Source organism: Rhagoletis pomonella, unplaced genomic scaffold (assembly GCF_013731165.1).
Source record: "Rhagoletis pomonella isolate Grant_MI unplaced genomic scaffold, Rhpom_1.0 Rhpom_scaffold_00002, whole genome shotgun sequence".
In the NCBI taxonomy this organism is placed as follows: domain Eukaryota; kingdom Metazoa; phylum Arthropoda; class Insecta; order Diptera; family Tephritidae; genus Rhagoletis; species Rhagoletis pomonella.
In genome coordinates, this window is record NW_023458556.1 from 55,189,235 (window position 1) to 55,214,127 (window position 24,893).

The window sequence follows — 24,893 nt, forward strand, 5'->3', positions numbered from 1 at the left end:
TCCTGTGCACAGCTGATAGGCAGCGTTTATTGGATCAAAAGTTTTTTGAATGTTCCTCTAACCAGCCAGCGAATATTTAACCTATCGCAACAGAGATGGTGTTACAAGCTTTCAATTTCTTGCTTTCATGCCATCAAACTGTGGCTGATTTTCTAGTCGAAGATGGGCCAGATTTGTCGGTTCTTCCGACCATCTTTTATTTGGCTTCTAGACGAGCCGTACGCTTGCATCTTAAGAGGAGTTGACGTCATACAGAGTGGTTCCCTTCCACGCAAACCAGTCGGTCATGCGGTTAATTTGTATGTCTCTATGCCCTACCAGTCATAAAATGTCGGAGATAAGCTTTGTGCGCACTACCATTCCGCCGGGCCTGGACTCAAGCCCAGTTTCCGACCAAGATTGAAAAATAAAAGACAAAAAGTTTTTTTTTTCTAATAGGGGTCGACAATGGCAACAGCTTCTAACTTGTTAAGAACTTATCTGCATTCTATCGCCGGTTTTGACGAGGTTTCACAGCAATCCAGTGCCCATATAGCTGCTTGGTTATGGGGGTAGAATACTGCTGACGGCAGCTTAAGAAAATAGTAATTAAGACAAGGTGCAGTCTATTTTATCATCTCGAGCTCTGAGAGACTGCAGTGGTCTGGCGGGGTTCATCGTGTGTATTTCGCTTTCTACTCTTAAATTTTGTTTGAAGTCATTCGTTTTACCTTGAAGACCTGTGACCGAATCGTCTTACCACTCATTCTTAGAACGAATGTGCAAGTGTAAAGAAGTTGTTCTCAAGAACGAGAGGCGGTGTTGTGTAGTCTGAGGACCTAAAAAAATGTGATAATTGATAAGAATGTTAGTGCGACTGAATAAGGTATCTTTCCATTTTGACAGTGCCAGGGACCGAAAATAACAATAATTATACCCGAGCGCACTTGTGCACAAGGGTATATTAATTTTGTTCACATAACGGTTGTTTGTAACAGCCAAAACGAATCGGGATAGATATAGACAAATGTATACATAAATGCTCAGAATGAATAGAGAAATCGATTAAGCCATGTCTGTCTGTCCGTCCGTCTGTCCGTCCGTCCGTGTACCCGATAACTCGAGCAAAAATTGAGATATCTCAACGAAATTTGGTACGTAGGTTTCCGTTAATCCAAGGTAGGTTGGTATTGAATATGGGCGAAATCGGACTGTAACCACGCCCACTTCCCATATAACGGTAATTTCCAGAAATACGAAAACTGCGTTATTTTAGTAACTACTGAAGATAATTCACTCAAAATTGATATTTACAATAATTTTCAGACGAAAAATAAGAATATTATAAATTTTTGGAAAATGGGTGTAGCCACGCCCACTTATGGTTACATGTGTATATCTTGGTAACTGCTACACCAATTACTTCCAAACTTGGCACAGTTGTTGGCCTTGATACAGCATACTAAATGGCCGAAAATTTTAAAAATCGGACAATAACCACGCCCACATCCCATATAACGGTAATTTAGAGAAATACAAAGTCTTCGATAAATCAGTAAATATTAAAGCCAATTTATTCAAAATTGATGCTTGCAACAATCCTTTACCAAGAAATACGTTTATGGTAAAATTTTGGAAAATGGGCGTGGCACCGCCCACTTATGATCACATATATGTATATCGGTAACCGTTCTACCAATTTGTACCAAACTCGGTGTTTTTATTGTGCTTGCCACATAAAAGCAAAACTTTGAAAATTGTTGAAATCGGACTAGAATTGAGGCCGCTTTTCATATAACGGTAAATTTCAGAACTGCTTGAAACTTCAAAATTTCGAGATTTAAAGTTTCTAAGTTACTAAAAAATTGATTCGCCCCTGCTTACCATGTAGCGGTAGCTTTCGGAAAGGTGAAAGTCATATATTAAATACTTGCGCCGGGTATTTAATGTTCGGCTCTGCCCGAACTTAGACTTTCTTACTTGTTTTTATTTACAGTCAATTTGCCCAAATATTTTTTAAGTTTGAAATAAGAGTCATTTTCTGATAATAAACAAACCGCTTATCCAAATTAAATAAGTTGATATTAAATGAAAGAGGACTAAAATAGCTTTCATAGTGAAATGTCTAAACGAGAAAAGCCACCAACTGGAAAATATTTCAATTAAAAATATTATTTAATTACCACAGAACAAACCTTGGGTCAGGTATATGAATTTATTTTGTATTAAATTATAATAGATATGGTAACCTTCGTTCATTAATTCTGTTTAAATTTGTTTGATTTGGATAAGCGGTTTGTTTATTACATATTGCATTCTATCGACCAGGTTCCTACGATGCTCAAGGTGTTCTGCAGCAGTTCGCTCAGTACTTGTATCAGTTGCAATTGGGGCCAGGTCGTCGACGTGCGCAATTATGGCACTGTGTTCAAGTGTGGTGTTCACCGTTAGATTAGAAAGGAGTGGAGAAAGTATTCCTCCTTGTCGTGTATGTGATTTTATTTATTTATTTACATATATGAAAGAGAAATCAAATACTTTTAATAATAGGGTACGTCTTTATTAGAAATTAAAAAAAATGTTACAGGCATTTTGGCAAACTTGAAAAGTTGACGAACCGTTTTTTTTTTTGAAATGTGATTCAATCATTGAAGCCTACATTCTATCTGTCTATCACTACATATGGGTCATTGTGTTAGGTATTTTTGTGCATGCACAAAACTTCTATCATTTTAACTATTTGAAATTGTTTTGTATCTATTAACGTTCTCACATAAATATGTACACCCAAAATGTAAAAAAAAAGTTATGCGTGGCTGCTTCCAGACCTCCAAATAGAAACCATACAATTGTTTTAATAATCTGATATTATTTGTAATTAGTTTTATTGCCTCGTGGTCAGTGGTTTTCTCTTCCGATTGCCAAATGCTACTAGTTAAAAATAAATTAGCTAAAATGGGCATGTGGCAATTGTACAATATTTTTCAATAATTTAGGTCAAAGTCGAGGTTTAGATGATTGCAAATAAGTTTAACAAATAAAAGACGCACAACTAAGGACAATTGTTCTTTAAATTTAAAAAAAAAGTTGAAAATCATGTTGAATATATTCTGCTGAGTGGCAGTGTATATATTGAATCTACTGCTTTCTTTTGTAAGGTGACCTATAGTGAAATTTAAGAAAAAATATTTCTTCCATATACACTTGTCTCCTAAAATCCGATATACATACAGTATATTTGTTTTTCTAATCGGTCGTCTCTACCAAAATCCGTTGTCGAAAGAAACCTTCTTATTCTGGTAACAAGTATAAGAAATATTTTCAAATCATTTGACGTCAATTCTCTCAAGAAAGCCACCATGAAGAGAATGAACATTTATTGCATTGATTTTTGATAGCAGATTTTTGTGCATACAGACATACATACATCTGGTTACAAATATTTTTAACGGATTGCTATCTCAAGTGCAAATAGCTAAGGCGAGTGAAAAGAAGACAATAATAAACAAAATTTAAAGATCCAGGGCATATAAAACATTTCTACTTCTTTTGACATAAGTTTCATGAAAACACTTAAAAAATCATATACCACAAACTTATCACCTTCTGTTGGCGAGTAAGTATTCTATCTACGATACTGCTGGCATATTTGTGCCCAGGTATATTTTTGGCTTATTGCTAATTATCCGAGTTGTTGAAGCTAAATTACGTATACTGATTTGCCTTTAACATATTTTGTATATAAAAAAATATTCCGTCGAATTTTATCTCTTCCATTTTGAAGTCAGGTAATCATAAATATGAATAATAATTAATTTCTGACTAAATCAAGGTAGTCAGTAGAAATACCCCGTCCTGAGAAATATGCAAAACCAAATATAAAGCTCGTAAATACCTAACTAATTTAGGGCCTGTTAGTCAATCTCTAGTTAACACTAACTGCAGGTTAAACATCGTTACCAACTCCATAACATATAATAGGCAGTCGATAACGTCGACAAAGACGTTTGACTTGCTGTTAGTGTTAACCAGGCATTGAGTAATCGGCCTTTTAATATACGTACTAAGCGTTATACATATGAACATATGATGTATTCGTACGAAAAATTCTAAATTATTTTCATTAGAATTTGGCAATAGTTTTGAAAGTAATTGATAAGAAAATACACGAAACTATAGATATGTATGTATACTATTCATAAGTACATTAGACCGTATCAGAAAAAAGATTTCACCATACACCCCTGAGTCTAAAGTATTTTTGTAAGTAAATTTCGCTTTTAATTTTTTTGTTTTATATCTACGTTCTTTACAGTCGGATGTCTTTGACCTCAAGTTTCTCGTTATAGCAGTTACCCACAATATCTCAGTTCCTACCAATCCTGAAATTCCAACCCAATGCCAGTAAATTAAAATTCACTAAAACTGATTAAACTTTTGCTAAGGATGTAGTGTAAGTTAATTTATGCTCACAAAAAATCGTTAAAAATTTGCTAAAGAAGTATTTTGATTAATCCAGTAATGAAGGGGTAGATTGTTTTTTTCGAAATTTCCTTGAAAAAATATTTTAGACTCAGGGGTGTACGGCGAACTCTTTTTTTGCTTGTAAGGTGGTACGGTCTAATGTACATACATACATACATATGTACGTACGCATATCTCAATAAGCTTTTTTCAACACTTTTTGTGTTTATCTAATAATGTTAAAACTAAGTCAATGAAAGTTGACACTATCTTTGTTATATGTTTACGGAAGTTCTTTGAAATTAAAAAAAAAACCTCAGTGATTCATAACTTATTTATTATTATATGTACTCTTGTAGACAAGCAAATAGGTTAACGACATTTTGACCCGTTTTGGGTATTTTTCTCTTGTTTATTAGATTTTATAAAATTCTATCTCATTAGATAACTAATATCACGTAAATTCAACTTTGTACAAAAATTAGAAAAATTCGAAACATTTTCAACAAAATTTAAAACTTTTTAACGATGAGTTGAAGATAAATTTTTACTTTCACGTTGTTTGTATTTGTTATCATAGGCTTTTTATTCTGAACCCGGTTTATTCGATTGTAAAAATCCGCTTAATACGGTATTGGAAAAATTAAGATTTCGAAAAAAGGATTTGAATTAAAAAAAAAAACAAACCGGTTAAAATCTGGAAAAACCGAATCAATAACCCTAATAATTACTTGCACATACAAATTGACATATGTCTGTCGGTATATGTACATAAGTATGTTTGTGCATGTATGTAAACAATATTATTTATTATGAATTTGATACATTTGGATTAGTTTTTCGGATTAGTCAAAAATGAGTTCACAAAAAGTGAGTTGCGTCTGATTTTTTATACATACTTGACTCAAGCTTTGCGGTCATATTACCGCTGTAAATAAACATAGTATTTTTTGTCAGTTGCCTATTCAGTTCAAAGAAAATAAATATATGAAAGCAGAGCACCAAACGGTTTTTAATAGGTAAGAAAAAATAGCTGTTTTTACTCCATTCCCATATCCAAGCAAATTACGATACATATATAACTATGTAAAGTGAAATCAAATAGAAGGTAGCTATGTATGTGTGTACGGACATAAGGTATAATTTAAAACAATAGAACAATAAATAAACTATTGCTGAATCGCCAATAAAAAACCGATTTGGGCAGCGTTTTAAGCCTCCTTAACCCGGCGTTGGTGACTAAAAGTTCCTTGAGTAGTGTGGTGGGGTATGACATACCCCATGCGCATTATTTTCACATACTCACCAAATTGCAGAAACCGTAATTTTTTGTGGTGATTAATTTTTAATAAGCTCTAAAAAAAAAACATAACAAATTCTCCTTCGTATACAATAAAATTGCAATTAATAAAAACACAATAGAAATTAATACAATAAATACATATGACTACCCCATCACACCATTGAAGGGTTGAGGCATATATGACGGTATATAATTGTAAAACGTACTTTATATGATATATAAGAGTACATATTTATATTTGTTATATATAAATGTGTGTAATGGCAAGCCGACTGCATGTGTATTAATCAACTTAATAAAACATTATTAAGTCCCAATTGAGTAAAACTTGGCAAAAATTTCGCTCAAACCATTCAATTGAATTTTGTATGACGAAGAAGAGCCGCCTATTAAGATCCACTCAATTACTCAAATGAAAAACGTGGAAGTCCAAGAAGAATACGAGCAACTCATGCTCGTGTACATATGCATACATACAAACGTGTATATAATAAATATGGTCATATGTTCCCTGCATGAAAAACCAAACTCATCAGTAAAAATACCAGTTCATTAACTAGTATGAGCTAAACCGATGGCATACCAATTTAAAACCACTTATGCAATCTGCGACATCTGCTTTTGAGTTTTGGGTGTCGCAGATTGGCGTCCGCTTGTAGGTGGTTAAGATTTTTCAAATTAAATCAGTTGAAGTTTATATAATTATATCAATTTAAATATAAACTACAAGTTTGCAAATCTAAATTCATTTGAGAAGAAACATATACTTGTATAGAAATACTTGTGCCTTAAAAATTTAATGAATTTAAAAATAATAGTTTTCTTTTTCAAAAATTAATTCAAAAATTACAATAAAAAACTTAAATAAAAAAATCCTCTGTCTGAGATTTGAACTGCGACTGTTGCAGCGCCGCGAGGAAATAGCATAATTATGCCTATCCCATCAACTGGTATGATGCTACTAGTAATTCTACTGGTAGATCCTGATGCATAGACAGACAATTAACATCTCGAAGGGTATGAACATTTCAAAAATACCAGTAGCTAACATTGAAAAAGGAGCGAACGTGAACTAGTTGGGATGAGCCGCAAACTGGTAACATTTTAGTTCACAACAAGTAGCTTTCCCTGCAGGGTTTCTATGTACATTTGTGTGGCAGCAACTGCCCAAATCGAACAAAAAAAATAAAAATAAAATGAAAACATGTGAAAAATCACTCGAGCACTTTTACAGTTGAGAGTTTCTGACTGATGAAGAATTCGTTATTTGTACCAATTATTGCAAATTTACAGTTTCAGTTGTAAGAACTTATTCAACGAATGCATAGCCGAGCTATGGGTGTGAATATTTATGTATATACATAAGTGTATGGGAATGTGTAAAAATATGTCACAAAAGTGTTCTATTTAATACGTAACAGTTGAGAAAAAGTGCAGTGAGACGTACGCTAAGAAATATATAATAAACTGCTAAAAACTGTGTCAATGGAAAAACAGACATGGAAATTTACATGAAAAATACATTTGAGGGAACTTACAAAGATATGCTTTGACAAAGAGAAAGAAAGTGCAAAAAAATAAAATAAAACTAAAATAGGAAAACTAGATACATTTGTTGTACGTGCTGAATGGGAAAAATTAAGAAGCCAATTCATATAACAACAATCTAGCCGTTGGCAAAAAGCGAAAAAAAGAAAAGAAGAAAAAAAAAACGTATGACCACAGAATGATTATTTAAATTTATCTCGAATGAAATTACTTCACCACAGAGTGTGAAAGAACTAAATAACCAAGCACAAAAGAAATAAATAAGAATTCGTATTAAATAATTTCATGGCCTGAAAAGTGAGATTTTAACAAAAAAAAAAAGAAGATATTAAGCACATAAACACTAAAGAAAAAAAAACTTTGCAACAGAACTACATACATACGTGACGTAGCAAGCAAGATTATACATACTATATGTGTATATATGTAATTCAGCGGCACACAAACTTAAGAATATCTTCAGTGCTCTCCCGTGCTCACCGTGGAGGAAATTTCAAGAGCATAGATCAGCAAAAATAAGAAAAATTTATATGTATCTAAACATATATACAGACAAACAAGAGTTTACATACAGAAATTTTTACCAACGCAATCAGTGTGTAATATTTTAAAAATCTTGCATCATTTTTTGACGCTGTGCGAAATACGTCATTGTACTATTGCATATACCTTTACATCGCTGGAGTGTGCGAACAATCATACATTCATACATACATACATACCTACGCTACGTATACTTATAAACTCACTTTGACTTATAGAGATCTAAAGAAAATAACAAAATAAATATAAATACATACATAGCCAAAAAATAGCTGCAAAGCGCCGCGCAAAGTGTGAAAAAGATTGTTCGAACCACATTCACATACTTCTGAGTATATCTAAAATTCTGTTCGCCAAGGCTTTTAGCATCAGTCAGTGCGCCACAGTACCTACTTGCAAAATAAATCGTGTGGCCTACGAGCATTTAGTTTTTTGTTTTCGCGAAATTCACCGAATACTGCACCCACCCTGCCACTCGCCCACTAAGCCCACTTGCCGGTTGTTCGGCCTTGCTCATCCGCTTCGGTTGACAATTTTCCCGGCATCCGCTGTCACTTTTGCTGCTGCTGCCTAGCACTAAAGCTAAATTATTCACAGCATCGGCATCCTAGTTTTTTTTCGTTTGTAATCTTCGTTTGCCCACTTCGTGCATTCTCACAGCTAACTGACTGTCAGTAAGCAGCATCTAACGTCTGTGATTCTTCGTCGGACTTCAAGCATCCGAATCATCATCATCATCATCATCATCACCATATCCCACAATAGCAGGCGCCAAATTCTCGAGTCTCGTCGAGGCATAGTTGAACTTGCGGCTAAAATAGGCGAACAGTCTGCTGAAATCCGTCGTTGTCGTCGTTTGCTCGTAGTCGATATTTGCGGCGAAATAATTTGTAAAATTCGTTATCCGTCCATGCCATGCGCGATAAAATCACACAACTATTTTGCTTGCAAAAGAACGCATGCAAAAATAATACAACAGATAATAGAGGTGTGTGTTCAATAACGAATTTGCTATATACATATGTATACTCTTTTTATATGTGTGAACATACCTACATTTTTATGCATTTATGTACTTTATAAGAGATGCGTGTGCGTGTGTTTTTTGGCCACCTATATACTCGCATTTCAATTTTTTCTATTGGTTAATTTATTCTAAAAATAAATTTAATGCCGCGATTTCCAACTAGAAAGGCGCTGATTTCAAAAAATGTTGGCGCATTTAATACAAAAAAAATGTTAAACGTAAAAGAAGAAATGTGACAAAAACATTAAACAAAGCAAACCACAATAAATAGCAAAGATAAAATCAAATGGTAAAAGTAATAACAAAAAATAAATAATAAAACCAAAAAAAATAAAAAATAAAGCAACATAAAATAAAAAAAAAAATTATTAAAATAAAATGAAACTAAACAAAATGCAGTAAAATAAAATGAAAAAAAAAATAAACTAATGTAAAATAAAATAAAGTGAAAAATACGACAAATTAAATAAAATAAAAAAAGTAAATTTAGTATAATCTCAATAAATAAATAAAAGAGAACCACATGCAAAATTAAAACGCAATAAAATAAAATAAAAAAGCTAACATTAATTATGGAAAATTAATTAAAGCATTATAAAATAAAATGACATTAACCTGAACCCAATAACTAAGGAAATTTAAAAAAAAAAATAAGTTAAATTGAATAAAATATAAAAAAAAAAAAAAAAAAAAAAAAAAAAAAAAAATAAAAAAAAAAAAAAAAAAAAAAAAAAATTAAATTGCAAAATGAAAATATGTACATAAAAAAAAAATAAAAAATTACATTACCAAAAAATATACATGCCTAAAATTTCATTACCAAAAAAATGTACATGCCTAAATACCTGAAATATCAACTTAAAACTAAGACTATTAGAATAAAAATATTAGATTTCCTATAGATACTATGCAATACTCGTACATACTCTGTTGAAATCTTACTAATTGTGACTCTTTTCTTTTTTCTCTTTCATTTATTTCAATTTCGCGTTATTCGCATATTGTGAAAAAAATAATGTTAAAAAATTACTCAAAAAAAGGACATAATGTGCCAATTAAAGTCACGAGCAACGGGACAACGGATACCAATGGGTCTCTTGGGGCAGAAGGGCCCGAAACAGAGACCGACTCATCAGGGACCGGGGGGATGCGGAAGTCGTTGGAGAGGAAGGGCTCAGCGCCGAACGACGCTATTCACCTCCAGAGACGGGTGGGACTCTTCAGTGGGGTGGCTTTAATTGTCGGGACCATGATAGGTAAGTGAGAATTTATTTTAACTAAATTATTTTATGTAAAATATTTTGTATGCAAATAGTACCTACATATACCATTATCATAAGATCAATTCGAATATATGCTTTGCTGCTTTGGTGGCCTGACCTAAATAAATAATATATTAGTGGTATTCACTAAATTGAGCAAGTGGCCTGGCACTCTGGCAAAAGAGTAGATGAGCTCAAGCAACGACCGTTGGCAACAGCACTAAATGCTATACTCAATCTAATATCTATCCATCTTCACCTTCAGTCTTTAGATTTTCACCTGAGAGTCAAGTCAATGAGAGACTAGAAATTTCGGATATGGGAAATGCAGTTAGGAAAGACGACAGATATATATATATAGAAAATGTTGACTTCAATTGTAATACACACGTACGATTCCCGTAAAAAAGAGAAGAGATTGCAGAAAAGATCGACTAGCCGAAGAAAAGCTACCTTTCTCTACTCCGACGGATCCAAAATGAATGCGTTGTAGTTGCCAGTGTCTACTATGAGTAACTCGTTATTGATTCAAGCTTCTCCCAAGCGTAACTTCAAGGTATCCTTGAAACTTGTAAAAGCTTAAATATGGAATAGTGGCCAGCTTAACAAATATAAGCTGCTTAAGGAATGTAAAATGAAATTGCGCTCAAAGTAGTCAATTGACTCGTCCTCATCTTCATCGCGGCAGCTTCTGCAGAGAGTACTTGTTGGTATTCGCCATCGTTGGAGCGTTGGTGCTCTAGCACAGTGACCTGTGATGACGCTATCAAGATCTTTTACTGCATACCTATTGAGTTTAAGTACGTCCCTCGTCTTTTTCATACTAAGCCGCGTCCATAGCACTCTTGTGACCTCACGTTCTCCCGTTTGTTACATAGAACATTAGTCGCGGCCACGGAGTATTCAATTATCCTATGTTGGCATCTCTGAACCGCATCTGGTCATCTCATCAACCGACTCATACCCCTGCAATATTGCTAGGTCCGGGGACCCAGCATAGAGTGACGTTGATGCCATGCGGGATGCGAAATTTGCATACAATTTCCGTTTTCACTACTTTAGACCATATTGCCTTTAGTGCTGCTTGACTATCGGCAAAGTTCCTTCGAGTAGAAACCGGCACCGGTTCCTTGTGCTATCTTTGAACCATCAGTGTATGTGGATATACCTCTGGTCGGTTACCTAATAGGTAACTTAGTATTGAAGTCCCAAATAAGCGTAATGTAATGAGTGCTGGCATTTACGTCAGCTTTAATTCTATTGAACCGGTCTCTTTTTATTTCATTCAGTATTGCTGCATGCCCGAAATCGGTTTCCTTCCTCATATTGGGCTCTCTGAGCCTGAGGGCGCTTTTTGCGGTGAAACATCATGTTAGGCTATATTCAAGGCTCCCGATATGCCAATGCATGCGGACCTTTGCACTTTTCCTGTTATTTTACTGTTATTCCCTTTGTCTAGAGCCCTTTATCATACTAAGGACCCATGGGTTGCAATTGGTCTGATGAGTATGGCGTTCATCCCATAGATACGGTGATATGTAGTATGTTGCTATAGATTTCTTAGCTCTTTCCTCTACATTATTTTTCTATTATCATTCTACTTGGAGTTCAAAATGATTACGCGGTATTTTGCCTGAGAGGAGAGATTCAAAGTAGTTTCCTCTAATTTCGGCAGAGAAAATGTGGGTACTTTTGTTTTCCTAGTAAACAATTCCAGTTCTGTCTTGGAGGAGGTAACCCCAAATCCATTCTGGTTGCCTACCAAGAGATATCATCCAGTGCACCATCCATTACTTTACCTATCGTTGACAAGAGTTTGCTAAAAATTCTGCAGAATTTCGTTCACTACCAAGAGGCAGAGGAGAGGGATAATACGATCCTTTGAGGCGCGCCCCTATTGATTTTCCTTCACACAGATCCTGTGTCTATGGTTGTGCTAATAATTTTGTTCTTGAGCATGGAGTCAATCTATGCCACCATAGGGCGCTGAATGCTGTGCTCAGAGATTACCTTGCTTATCGCCTCCATTCGGGCATTGTTCAAGACTCCTTCAATATCCAAAAAGGCGTGAAGAGTGTATTCATTTTCCTTAAGTTCTTAGAATAGCACAGGCCAACAATTTTCAGAACCAAAAACATTTATTTATCATGACTTTTTTTTCGCTGAATCCAAATCCGGTGACGGAATTGCTCCAGCACGCAAGGTAAAGTATGCGATTGGAGCTACCGTATTAGGTCCGCCATTTTGAATATGCATTACTTCAAATTAAATTTTTATATCTCAGCGAGGAATAATCGACAATGAACCAATAAAGAAGATTTTTAAAGGCGAAGGAGTGCACTTTAAGGTAAAATGTGTGCAAACATTCGAAAAAATGTATTTCCGATTACATATGTAAGTTATCGAAATTTTGCCAAAAATTGCCATTTTCCTATCTTTAGGTTAGGATTTGAGTTCAGCGCAAAAAATTGCTTAGGAAATAGATGGTCTAGTTTTTTGGTTGTGCATTTTCTTGGGCTTGCTCGAAACAGGTGCTCAGGTATAATAAATTACCGCTCACACACGTTCCTAAATTGGGGCGGTAAGCGTTGCGTTTTTCAAAGCCAACGAGTGCCAGCGCGCGCTATACCCAAATAAACATGGCGTATTTTTTGACATTCTCGTGTCCTTTTTCACTTTTTTCTGCTCTCTCTTTCTTTCCGTCTTCTGCATCTAACTTCAACACGTAACGCCCTAAGAAAAATTAGAATTCTATTTGCTCGGCGCTAACGCCGCGTTAGGAAGACCTTGGACGAGCTTAAAAAGTGTATCAGTAGTATGACCGGGTCTTGCAAACATTAGGTATAAAATATTAGGAATATATGTACCTAGTAAAATAACTAGCAAACCTATCAGGAGCCAAAATACTATTTAAATGATATTCTAAACAGATATGGCCACACTTTATATGTACATATGTATATTAGAGTCCATATAAAAAAATCTGTAATGTTTTGACCATTGTAAGTATAACATTTATTATATTTTAAGACTTACCCCAAAATATTTGCTGAGCCTATTTGAGAATTGCTCTGAAAATCGAGTTTTTTTTTAATTAACAAAATGGATTTATAAAAATATGTACCTAAAGCAGAAAAGCAAAGGCATCTGGCTCAAGTTCGATTTTGTATCTTGAAGTTGAATTCCATTGAATTACTCACAACAAAAGTTGTTATTTATCAACATTTTTATTGGTGCTTCTATGAGTAGGTATATTAGACCGTACGAGGAAAAAATTGGCCGTGCACCCCTAAGTCAAAAATGTTTTCGCAAGGCACTTTTTTATTTTATTTTTTCGGCTGTCGTCATTATGAGTCGTAAATTTTAAATTTTTGTATAGAAAATGATAGGAAATTTTATGATTTAAATTCGTACGAAAATAGGGGATATATTTTGTCTCGAGAAGACATTTTTTTTTGTTGCAAACTTCATTGGCCTCAGTTCTAGTACTTACCCACTAGATCTCAATTCTTATCACCTTAACTTACCTCGCATGTTAAAAATACTTTTATTTTACATTTCGAAACATTTAAATTTACATATATTTGCTAAGACAAAAGCTAAAACAAATAGCGTAAAATTAGGACATGAAATGTTGAAGACATAAAAAAAAATAATAGGAAAATAAGAGAAAGAAAATCGTAGAAACGAAAGCTGCAATAAAAAAAAGAAAATCACATACGCAAAATCAGTATCCATACTAAAAATGTTTTATACTTTTTCATGCGTAGGTGTTTTGGCAAGCTAAGCAAAAAAAAAAAAATACAAATATGTAGCAAATTAGTCGATCCCATGACTTTGCCTAAAATTTTAGAAAATTTCGATACTAAAAAACATATACTCATTCATAATATAGTACTGATTAGAAAAATGGGTGTGTCAAGTAAATACATACTTATGTACATAACTTCATATTTACATCTAATTTTAAAGGCAGCTGTACTAAGAAGTATATACCCAGGCAGTCATGTGGGCAAATATGATTCTTTATATAAAACAACATTAGGGTGGTCCAAAAATGCAAGTGTAAAAGTAAGGCCGAAATTTTTATGCTCTCATCCCATAGTATTGTTCTATACCAAAAAAAATATACCCTTATTTTTTTATTTTGAAATCAAAAAATATTTAGAGGTCGCTCAAAGCGCCCAAAGTTTTCTATGTATTTTATATGGGAAAAAACAACTTTTCGTAGAAATGGTATAGAATAGTTAAAAATCAATATTTTTCTACCAGAAAACTCTGTTTATCTACAGGAGATTCTCAGTAATAATACCCAGTTGTTTATTTAACCATTTTTTCATTGCAACTATAATTTATAAGTCCGCCAAAAACTCCGAAAAATGAAATGGGGGGAAAATAAAAAATCGTTAATATTAAAACAATGGTTAAATAAACAATTGGGTATTATTATTGAAAGTCTCCTGAAGAGAACCCGAGTTCTCCGATCGAAAAATATTGACTTTCAAGAACTCTTTACCATTTCTACGAAACAATTTATTTTTTCGATATAAAAATACATGGAAAACTTTGAGCGCTGTGAGCGACCTCTAAATATTTTTTGATTTCAAAATAAAAAATGGGGTATACTTTTTTCGATATAGAACAATCCTAGGGGGTGAGAGCATTACAATTCCGACTTCACTATTTTTGGACCACCCTAATGTACATACATATTTACTTAGTTTAAAGTGCATATGTAAGTATATAAATACATAGTACTTTTCGGCGTGCGTGCATTTTTTCACGCCAATTTAGTGCAATAAACAGCACACCTAAAAAAAAAATTAAACTTTTTTGTTGTACGTTGTATATTTTTTCAAGAACACATGGACCAAATTGAAGATCATCATGACCCTGCTCTCAGTCGATTGCCTCCATAAAATGCTTTATATTTATTTTGTTTTGTATTTATTTCTGATTTTCTTCATCCTATTTATATCGTCACATATTTTATTTTGAGCATGTTTTTTTTTTTTTAAATAAATTTACCATTGTTTATGGATGTAGCACTAAAAATGTTAGAGAACCAATGAAAATTCATTTGGTGTCAAGAGCGGTTGGCTGGCGCCAAAATATTTATCTACTACGTAAAGGTTATGAAAAATAATATTTTGGCGCTTACACTTTAGCCAAGTCTTTTGTCGTGTTTCTCCCCGCATTTGTGGTGTGCGTCTTGATGTTGCTAATCAAAAGGAGCGACCTACAGTTTTACGCCGTTTCCGAACGCCAATTGGTTTTTATGAGAAGCTTTTTCTTGGCAGAAAAACACTCCGAGATTTGCCATTGCCTGCCGGGATCGAACACAGGTTCTACGGAATGGTAGTACGCCATTCAGCCGCAGAGGCCGTCACTTGTAAAGGTTAGATGAAGGTGAAAGATGAAGTCAAAAAGAAGTCAGCATATTCATTCATTTAAAAGTCTTCGCCAACTCGATAAGTTCCGCGAAGCCGATTTTATTTCAATAAATTTTTAAATCATTCCCATCAGAATACAGAATAACCTATTCAGGTTAATAACAGCTGCATTACTTTAAGGTGTTCGGAATGGAGTTCAGTTTAGGATACGAAAAACCAAACAAATTTTTGGAATAGAAATATGATTGTTTTCTACATTAGAGTGCACTAGTAATACGCCAACAAATCAATTGTTTCAAAAATACAGTTTAGGGCAAATTTCGTAGTACTATTTTTTTTTTAACCTAAGAAAGTATGTTCTCAAAGAAATGGTACTTTTCTCTGTTACTGCAAAATTTGGACGGTAAACAGTGGTCTTTTGAAATATCAAGTATTTTTAATTTGGTAATTATTTTTATAAGTTCCGGTCCGAATTTTACTATGAATATTTTAAGTAGTAAGTAAGTAAGCCAAAAAAAAGCCACGAAGTGAGACCGAAAATTCGGGGGCTATGGCTTAAAATTAACTGCCAAATCTAGCCTCAAAAAGGGTAACCTGGTCACACTGCTTATATTCATTAAGACCTATCTGCAGTTTATACAAAAACTACTTTCTGATGTGAGAACTCATCTGAGATTTTACTGTCATCACTGGCTGCACTTTTAATTTTGAAATTCAATAGTTAATTCCTTATTTTATTTTTGTAAAAACTGCAGATACAGTGGCGGTCAAAAATGGATAAAAAAAATTTTGAAAGTCAATAGTCAATTCCTCTGACACGCAATATACAAGGCGAAAATTAACATCATCGGTGACAGTTAAGTCTAAGGTCGATTTTTATATAGGAATCTTATTTTTGTAAAAACTGCAGATACAGTGGAGGTCAAAAATGAATGAATTTACAAAAAATTGTATCTAAATTTCGAGCTTTTTAACCAGAATTATTAAAAATCAATTCGATTTTTAGCTCAAAACTTGCACTTATTTTACTAGAATTTTATAAACTTGTTAACTGCATACCCAAAAAAATCTAAAAAAATTTTCCAAGTTCTGCAAAAAACTTGAAAATGCGGTTTATATAGTTTTTGTTAAAGTATGAACCATATTTTTATAAAAAATATCAAAAAAATTTTTGCTTGAAAAACATTGTAAAGATTAAAAACGAAACACCATTCATCCATATTGAATATAAGCCCTTGATATATAAATTCAAAATTTTATAGCCGTTTTTCTCGAGATTTATTTATTTTTTTGAGTTGTGTTACTATTGAAGTAAAGGAGCGATATGTAGATTAGTAAATTTTTTTTTATTAAGTATTTACATTTTCCGCTTTCTGCTTATTTATATGGCACACTCGAATTGCGTGTCAGGTAATAGGCTATAAGTGGCGCCAAAGGAGGAATAAATGTGAATATATAATGGAATGTAAAAGTGAAATACATGATATTCATGCAATCACATACACTTACATACATATTGTATGCATGTATAAAAACGTGCATGTATGCATGTGTGTAGATATTTTCATATAAAAACGTATGTGGAAACAATTTTAATCCAGATTCACACAAGCAACCGAAATGAATATTAGCAAATCTCACGAGTTGTTATATTTTTCGACAAAAAGGCATTTTTGGTCGAAAATGGTGGTACACCTCTCTTAGAAAATGCATTATCTTTTGTATAAAGAACATGATTCCATAGCGAAATTGTAAAAATAACCACTCATGCTCATATACCCGTAGTTGCGTATGTAAAGTATACGCGCCGTAGCACCAGACACAATCATCTAACATTAAATATTGGCTTTTAAGATTTTTGCGCATATATATTTCTTTCTGCATGCATATAGGTAAAAATTTTAGATTGAATTTCGAGTGCACCAATAGAAATTGTAAAAATCGAGTTTTAGTTTCTCAAATCTGTCATCTTTTACTCAAATTTTTTTTTTCATTTAGTGAGATACCAGTCTTATTAAACTAGATTCATTCGTTTTGGTAAGAAGAACATTTTCACCGTTTAATGTTGACATTTTGAAATATCTTAAGCTTTTAAAATGAAAAAAATCGTAAAATTTCAAAAATTACAAAATAGCTGCGACAGATATTCTGCATGCCACCATTTTTTTTAAATTTCGTCGTGCATTCTTGAAACTTCGCAGATATGTTGTATTTGATGCCAATGTGCATTGCCTCCAATATGAACATTCTTTTTGAAAACTTACCAAAATTATTAAATAAAAAATTATGATTTTTTCCAGTGACAATAAAAAAATGCATAATTTCGGTACTTTTTCGCCTAAATAAACGTTTTAAGGCAAATACTTGATTATTTTTTTTAATGGTGTTTGGAACTCCATTGACTGAAATAAATGCAAGAAGAATGCTTTAGCGATTTTTTTTTCTGCCGAAAGAAGGGAAAGAAGGAAGATTTGACTGAGAGAAGTTCACGCTTAAGTGTATTTTTTTTTTTGGTGCTTATTCTATTTACTTGAATAATATGTCTGAATAAGTAGACCAGACCACCTTCAATTGAAAAATAATTTCATTCGTAATAAAATCTTTTAATGGGTATTCAATACTTTAAATCTGGTTGAAATCGATTTATACTATCTCCAGGCCGAGCGTCCTAATGACTAAAATATGACAACAAATATATGTATATATGTATATACGTACATATCGCACACCATCTTCAATTGCGGTTGCGATTGCGGAAACATGTGTTCATCTTGGCGAGTAGAAGGTTTATACCTACATAGTAGGTTAGGACATGAAAAGGGTTGCCACCTGTAAAAAATTTATTAACTTAAGATAAATGAATATGGATATCAATGGAAATGATTTTGAAAAGGATTTATTTCTAAGCTACAAGGAGGGGGTTGCCATATATTTAAAAATCAAATTATAATATATGTATTAAGCGAAATATGTAGATATGTATCACAATATGGATATAAGACGAAAGGGGTTTAAGAAGATTGTAGTTTGAAAATATTTTTCCTGGGCTTGCCACAGGTTTTTGCAAAGTCGAATTTAATTAAAGTATGCACTAGTTATGGGAAATATTAAAATATTTAGTTAGTTTGAACATTTCGAATATTTTAGTTTGGTGTTTGAAGAGGATTGAAAATATTTTGAAGGGAGTAAAAAAAATAAAAATGTGAAAAGTGTTGCATTAAAAAGTTCGTTTCGATTTGGAAATTTAGAGCAGTGATCAGATAAATGATACCAACACCACTTTTGTTAGAATATTAGCAAGCAAAAATACTAAAAATTAAATACCAAATGCCAAATGCCATCAAATATACGATTTTGCTATAAAAAATGGTTAGACTTAGCAAAAACTCTCAAATAAAGGTCTTGGGCAACATGGCGTATGAGTAACAAATTTTTTATTCATTTAAAAAAAGTGTCAATTCACAAACAAATTTAGTGAAAATGGTAAAATAGTAAAAGGACACTTAAGTTGTAATCAATATTTGGGGTCTCCCTCGTGGGAGCAGAAATCGTAGCCGTCATCGAGTTTAGAAGAATGCGGCAGTTTTTAAAATTTGTTGCCGCTTCCTTCTTCCTGGGTATTTCCTTATTCACATGTTTCTTAGCAGTTCACTCTCGGATTTCAATCTCTGCGTTATTACCGGGCCTGCGTATGTCCTTTTAATGCAAATATACCGTTACCTGTTGAGAACCGAAAGTAGAAAAGGGCTCCAATATTCTTTGTAATTTTTTTATTTAACCCTAATGGTGTGCCTGAAGTTTGCCCTATGGCATAGCGGGGAGTCATCTTAAAAAATGCGATAAATGGCCAAACCAAACAGAGCATCTAACGAGGTCGCGAAATATTCCCTCATGATACTAGTTTATTCAGAAGCGTTTAAATTTCAATAAATCAATACCAATTCACTAAAACTAAAGTATAAAATTCCACCCAAACCACATTTCTTGGTGGAAACTTGTGTCGAAACTACTACGAATACACTAATTTTTAAGAAGCTTTCCTTTATCTGACTACTACAGTATGTATGAAATTATGTATATGTATTGTAATACCTGTCGTTTATATGTATGTACTTATGTAACATTTTTCGGTGTTTGCATTACTCATTTAACAATTACAAAATTTTTAACTTTCAGGGTCTGGAATATTTGTGTCACCTTCAGGTCTACTAGTTCGTACTGGTTCCGTTGGTGTTAGCTTTATTATATGGCTGGCCTGTGGTTTGCTCTCCTTGTTGGGTAAGTATTCCACCTAATTTTTAAAACTATAAGCAAACCAACAAATTTTGTCTCTATAATTTATTAGCCCTTATAAAATATCTAAAGTTCCAAAAATCGAATAACCTTTTAAGAAGAAAGTTATGAAATAAAAGTGCGACCTATACTATATGGGTTTGGCTTAGTACATATAACAGCAAAACAAAGGACCTTATTTGAATATAAAACGCCTTATTTGAATATAAAACGACCTTAAAGTTTCAACAAGAATAGTGTTTACAAAAAAATCTTATAAATCTAAAATTGTACAAAAATGTCCTTTAAAGTTTTTACCCTTGGATATCGATGCTGTTCTTTTTCATTTCAATCGTTTACAAAAATATAGTATTATGCAAACCAAATTGCATTCCTCTGCCTTCATGCTCCAGAACATATGTATAGGGGTCAAGGATCATCGCTGTTAGTATCAGCGTGCTTTATACTTTTTTAATTGATTTTTTTTTGTTAACACATGAGAAAATCAATATATGCGCGAAACTACAGCAAATATAGCAAATCTGTGTTTTAGTTTTTTCAAGGGACTACACGATGTTTTTAAGGGACTACATTTAAAGTTTCAATAAGGAGAATGGTTTAAAAAAAAAAGGTAATAACGTCCAGAAATATGGGTATAAAACGACTTTTTTTGTAATTAATCTTTGGTAGAACACCTCAGAAATTTCTTTTAAAGTTTTTATCCTTGAATATTATTGCAAATTTTTATTCAAACATATATTTTTGTGCAACTGTACAGTAATTTAACCTGGTGAAAACCAACTTTTTTTTTAAATTAAATAACGTAAAACTTTTAATTTACGATTTACGTTGTTGACAAATTTTTTGAAGTACAATTTAAACTTAAAATTTTTAATTGAATTAAATTTTAAAGCGACGCGAGACTTAATATTGCTATCGATTGTTTTAATAAATTCTAATAGAGCTGCAAACGGCAGCGGAACAAAAAAATTGACAAATTTCACCCACAATGTAATTTATTGCCGGCGTTCAGCAAAATAGCCACAAATGGCAAGTGCAAATTATAAAGCATTTATTACTTTGTAGGTACATACATATGTATGTATGTATACGAGTATTAAGTATAATTATTTATGGCATTGCGCCGCCTACAAATGCATTTCATTGGATTTCGTTTCTTTATTTGTTTACGTCGCATTTTATACAGCCATGTTGCACATGATTAATTGCGTATATTTCTTTATACGAGTGCATAACTACATACATACATTCGTACTATGCACGTTTGTATGTACATACATATGTATAGTATACATAATGATATAAATATGTATGTACATATGTATAGCAAATGCACCTGTAAACCTGTGGATTCTAACAATGTGTTGCTTTCCGTTGGCAAGTTGACAATAATTTCGCTGTTGGTCGGGGTCTAGCCATGTTACATGATTCGGATATATATTTGTACATATACATAAATAGTACATACATACATACGTATGTCCGAGTATGTATGTAAATAAAAAAATAAAATAGTATGTATTAATGCGATTTGCTGTGGCGCCCATTTGTCAACTGTGTGCCACTTGTAAACCAATTTGTTGAAAATCAGTGAGGCACGAATTTATCAAAATAAAGGGATGTATGTGAATATATGTAGTTAATACAACTATCACAAATCCACTGAGTTAGGAAATACGAAAGTTTGGTTTGAAAATTTGATAAATATGAGAGTATTATTTTTTTTATTATTAAACTAAGTAATATCCGAAGCACTCTTAAAAGTATTGCTGAAAGTCAAGTGTGAAAGTTTATATCTAATAGAAAACTTAACCATTTCCATAACCACCATTACCGTGTTTCACTACGAGCATTTGAGTTATTAAGAACTGTTGCTGAATTCACTGTAGTCCGATTTCTCAGATTAAATGATTGGTTTTTCGTAGATTTCTCGAAAATCGGACTACGATGGTTGCTTTGTTGGTTAGAATGGTTTGCTAATCTGGTGAAAATAAATAAGCAATGTCCACTTTCTATGCTACTGCTTCACTTCGATCCTAGGACTTTGTAGCTATGACAGAAACCCTTGAAGGTACATATATCACTCCTTTCGGAATGTACTTTTACGGGGCAGCCGTGAATTTGAAGTTATTCTCCTTCCTCATTTCTAACAGAGACAAGCTTTCAAGCGGGTCGTAGGTATTCCACTTATGTCTGGTAATCTCTTACAATACACCTTTGCTTAGTTTCATGGTAATGCATTCGTATAATTCTAGTTTTGATTTCCAATTTTCACCGACTATGTCCACTGTATGGGACACATTTACTGCAGAGCGGCATCTACCTCGCTAGTTCATCCACAGTCTTATTTCCCTATATGCCCTGGGACTCAAATAAGGTTAATTTCAAATTTACCTGAATTCGAGGCCAACTCTCTTCAAGAGAAGAGCGTTTAAATGGCAGTCTAGCTAACTCAGAAAGTGTTCACCGCGTCATTAATTGCAAACATTTCCGCCTGAAAAGCGCTTCTATGGTCTGGTAGGCGACAGGATAGCTTAAAATTGAAATGCTCAATGGAAATATTGCACCTTTTTTCTTTCTTCCATGCCTTCTAACTACTAAATCACGTGCCGAATCCAGTAGCCGCAGCTTGAGAATGTTGTGCGAGGTTTGTGTTCAAGGTCTTTGGTAAGATATAGTCGGTAGGCAGTGTCCTGATGGTCTTTCTTTCCATTATCCTAAAGCCCACAATTTTATTGCACTGACAGCGACTGAATTTTCAATAAAAATATCTATCAGTACTAAAACTAGCAGAATCTCATTGCATCCGCTGACTTCTCTAGCTTCCTTTAACCGTCTAATCCTAAATTAGAGCTAGCCACCAGACCAGCGCACAGTGGGAATTTGGCGGAAAAAATCAGTTTTTGGGAAATTCAATTCTTATATTTTTTGATGGTTTAGCCTTATAAAGCAATCTTTGAATAAGAAAGATTCATTATAACTTTTTCCGAAATTGACAATTTTTTATAAAACTAATTTTTAAACAAAAAACAGAATCGACTTTAATCCTCATATAAAAATTTAACAGTAAACCAAATTAATATGGGTACCTCTGAGGTACCACCTTCCCTTAAACAAAGAATTATAGGAATCGGTTATCGTGGTTCTAAGTTATGCGGTAACATACATACAAAAAAAAAAAATAAAAAATATTCAAACGAACCTTCTCATTTTGTTTGAAGTCGGTTAATACAAGTAATTTTTAAGCAAAAAAAAAACAAAACCGCCTTTAATTCTCATATAAAAATTTAAGATTACCGTTAAATTCTTCATGATGCAATGGTCAGATCTAAATAAAATATACGGGTCACCCTATCTTCCATATTCTTCGGTTCTTGAAGATGTCTAATTTTTTTTACCATCCTAATGTACATACATACATACATACATATGAACACCTGAGTCTTAGGTATTTTTGCAAAACAATTTCGAAAACATCTTTTTAGCCGAACAAAGGGTGACCTTTGTCGATCTTTTTGTCTCGAGGGGACCGTTTTATTGTTCCAAAGCTCGTTGCTCTCAAGCACATCCTTCTAGCACTTAACCACCAGATCACAGTTCCTACCACCCTAGCGTACCATGTCAAATGTCAAAACTTCAAGCTTGCCAAAAAGCTTCAAACCTTTGCTAAAGAAGTATTTCGATTCGAAGACAATTTCGTTTTTTCTCCTTTTTGGCTGAAAGTAGGTGGTCGCCTTTTATAATTTTTCGTCATATCTTCGGCAGTTACCCGTACAGTCGTATTTCAAAGCATGATTTGTCGATATCCCTATCTATATTTTCCATAATCCATATCTATATTTTTGTCATCTACTTTCAGGCGCTCTGGCATATGCTGAATTGGGTACGATGAATACATCGTCTGGCGCTGAGTGGGCATATTTTATGGACGCGTTTGGTCCGGCTCCCGCATTTTTATTCTCATGGGTATCGACGTTGGTCCTGAAGCCATCGCAAATGGCTATAATTTGTCTCTCCTTTGCTCAATATGCAGTTGAGGCATTCGTTAACGAATGTGATCCACCAACATCGGTGGTTAAAATGGTTGCACTGCTGGCAATTGGTAAGAATTCTACATATAATATACGCGCAAACATATCTACATATTTATGCACTTTCGTTTGCTTAGTTGTGTGTTTTTATCCTGAAAATCCTTTTTGAAGAAAAAAAAAATAACAAAGAATGTTTCCCAAAAACCAACAAAGAACAAAAAAAAAGCAAAAAAGAAGAAAGCAGAAAACGTTCACCCACACACACTCACTCATTTACACACAGACACACAAACATACAAAGTTTTCTTTAAACTAGTTTTTTATTAATTTTTTTTTACAAAATTATTCTCTATATTTCTCCTCAACAATTCCGGCTATTGTATACTCTTTGTATCCATTCATCCGTCCCACTAAATAAAATAAAAATAAAAAAATTAAAAAAAAAACAAAAAACAAACAAAACCATCCTACGTCCCACAACGATGCCTCCGCCTCCGTCTATGCCTCTGCCTGCATCGCCTTCGTCCACCCGCCCCTCTATAGTTATGATACTGTTCGTGAATTGTTATAGTGTGAATCTGGGCATGGCTGTGCAGAATATATTCACCGCTGCCAAGCTGGTTGCCGTCCTGATTGTGATCTGCGGCGGCGCCTGGAAACTATTCCAAGGCAATACTCAACATCTGTCGAATGCATTTAGTGGCGACACACCCACCATTGGCGCAATAGCGACCGCTTTTTACACAGGCCTTTGGGCGTACGATGGCTGGAATAATTTAAACTATGTCACCGAGGAGATCAAGAATCCAAGCAAGAATTTGCCACGTTCCATTATTATTGGCATACCTTTGGTGACACTGTGCTATGCACTCATCAACATCTCGTACTTGGCGGCGATGTCACCCACCGAAATGATCGATTCAGAAGCTGTGGCCGTAACCTTTGGCAATCGCATTCTGGGCGCCATGGCTTGGCTTATGCCGCTCAGTGTGACAGTAAGCACTTTTGGTAGCGCGAATGGTACACTTTTTGCGGCCGGACGGTGAGTTC

General features: G+C 33.7%; 1 protein-coding gene across 2 annotated transcripts in view; it reads left to right on the top strand.

Moving 5' to 3' along the window:
• LOC118733827 (b(0,+)-type amino acid transporter 1) overlaps positions 1-24,893 on the top strand; it is a 67,653-nt gene that overhangs the window by 40,489 nt on the left and 2,271 nt on the right. Inside the window, exons 1-5 of one of the 2 annotated variants that reach the window (XM_036463410.1) lie at positions 7,676-8,825; positions 9,905-10,120; positions 19,696-19,797; positions 23,672-23,914; positions 24,387-24,885. In XM_036463410.1, coding sequence (XP_036319303.1) covers positions 8,753-8,825; positions 9,905-10,120; positions 19,696-19,797; positions 23,672-23,914; positions 24,387-24,885 — 1,133 coding nt within the window. In that variant the 5' untranslated portion in view covers positions 7,676-8,752. Of the gene's footprint in view, positions 1-7,675; positions 8,826-9,904; positions 10,121-19,695; positions 19,798-23,671; positions 23,915-24,386; positions 24,886-24,893 lie in introns of those variants that run through there. The other variant, XM_036463411.1, reaches the window with a different exon arrangement.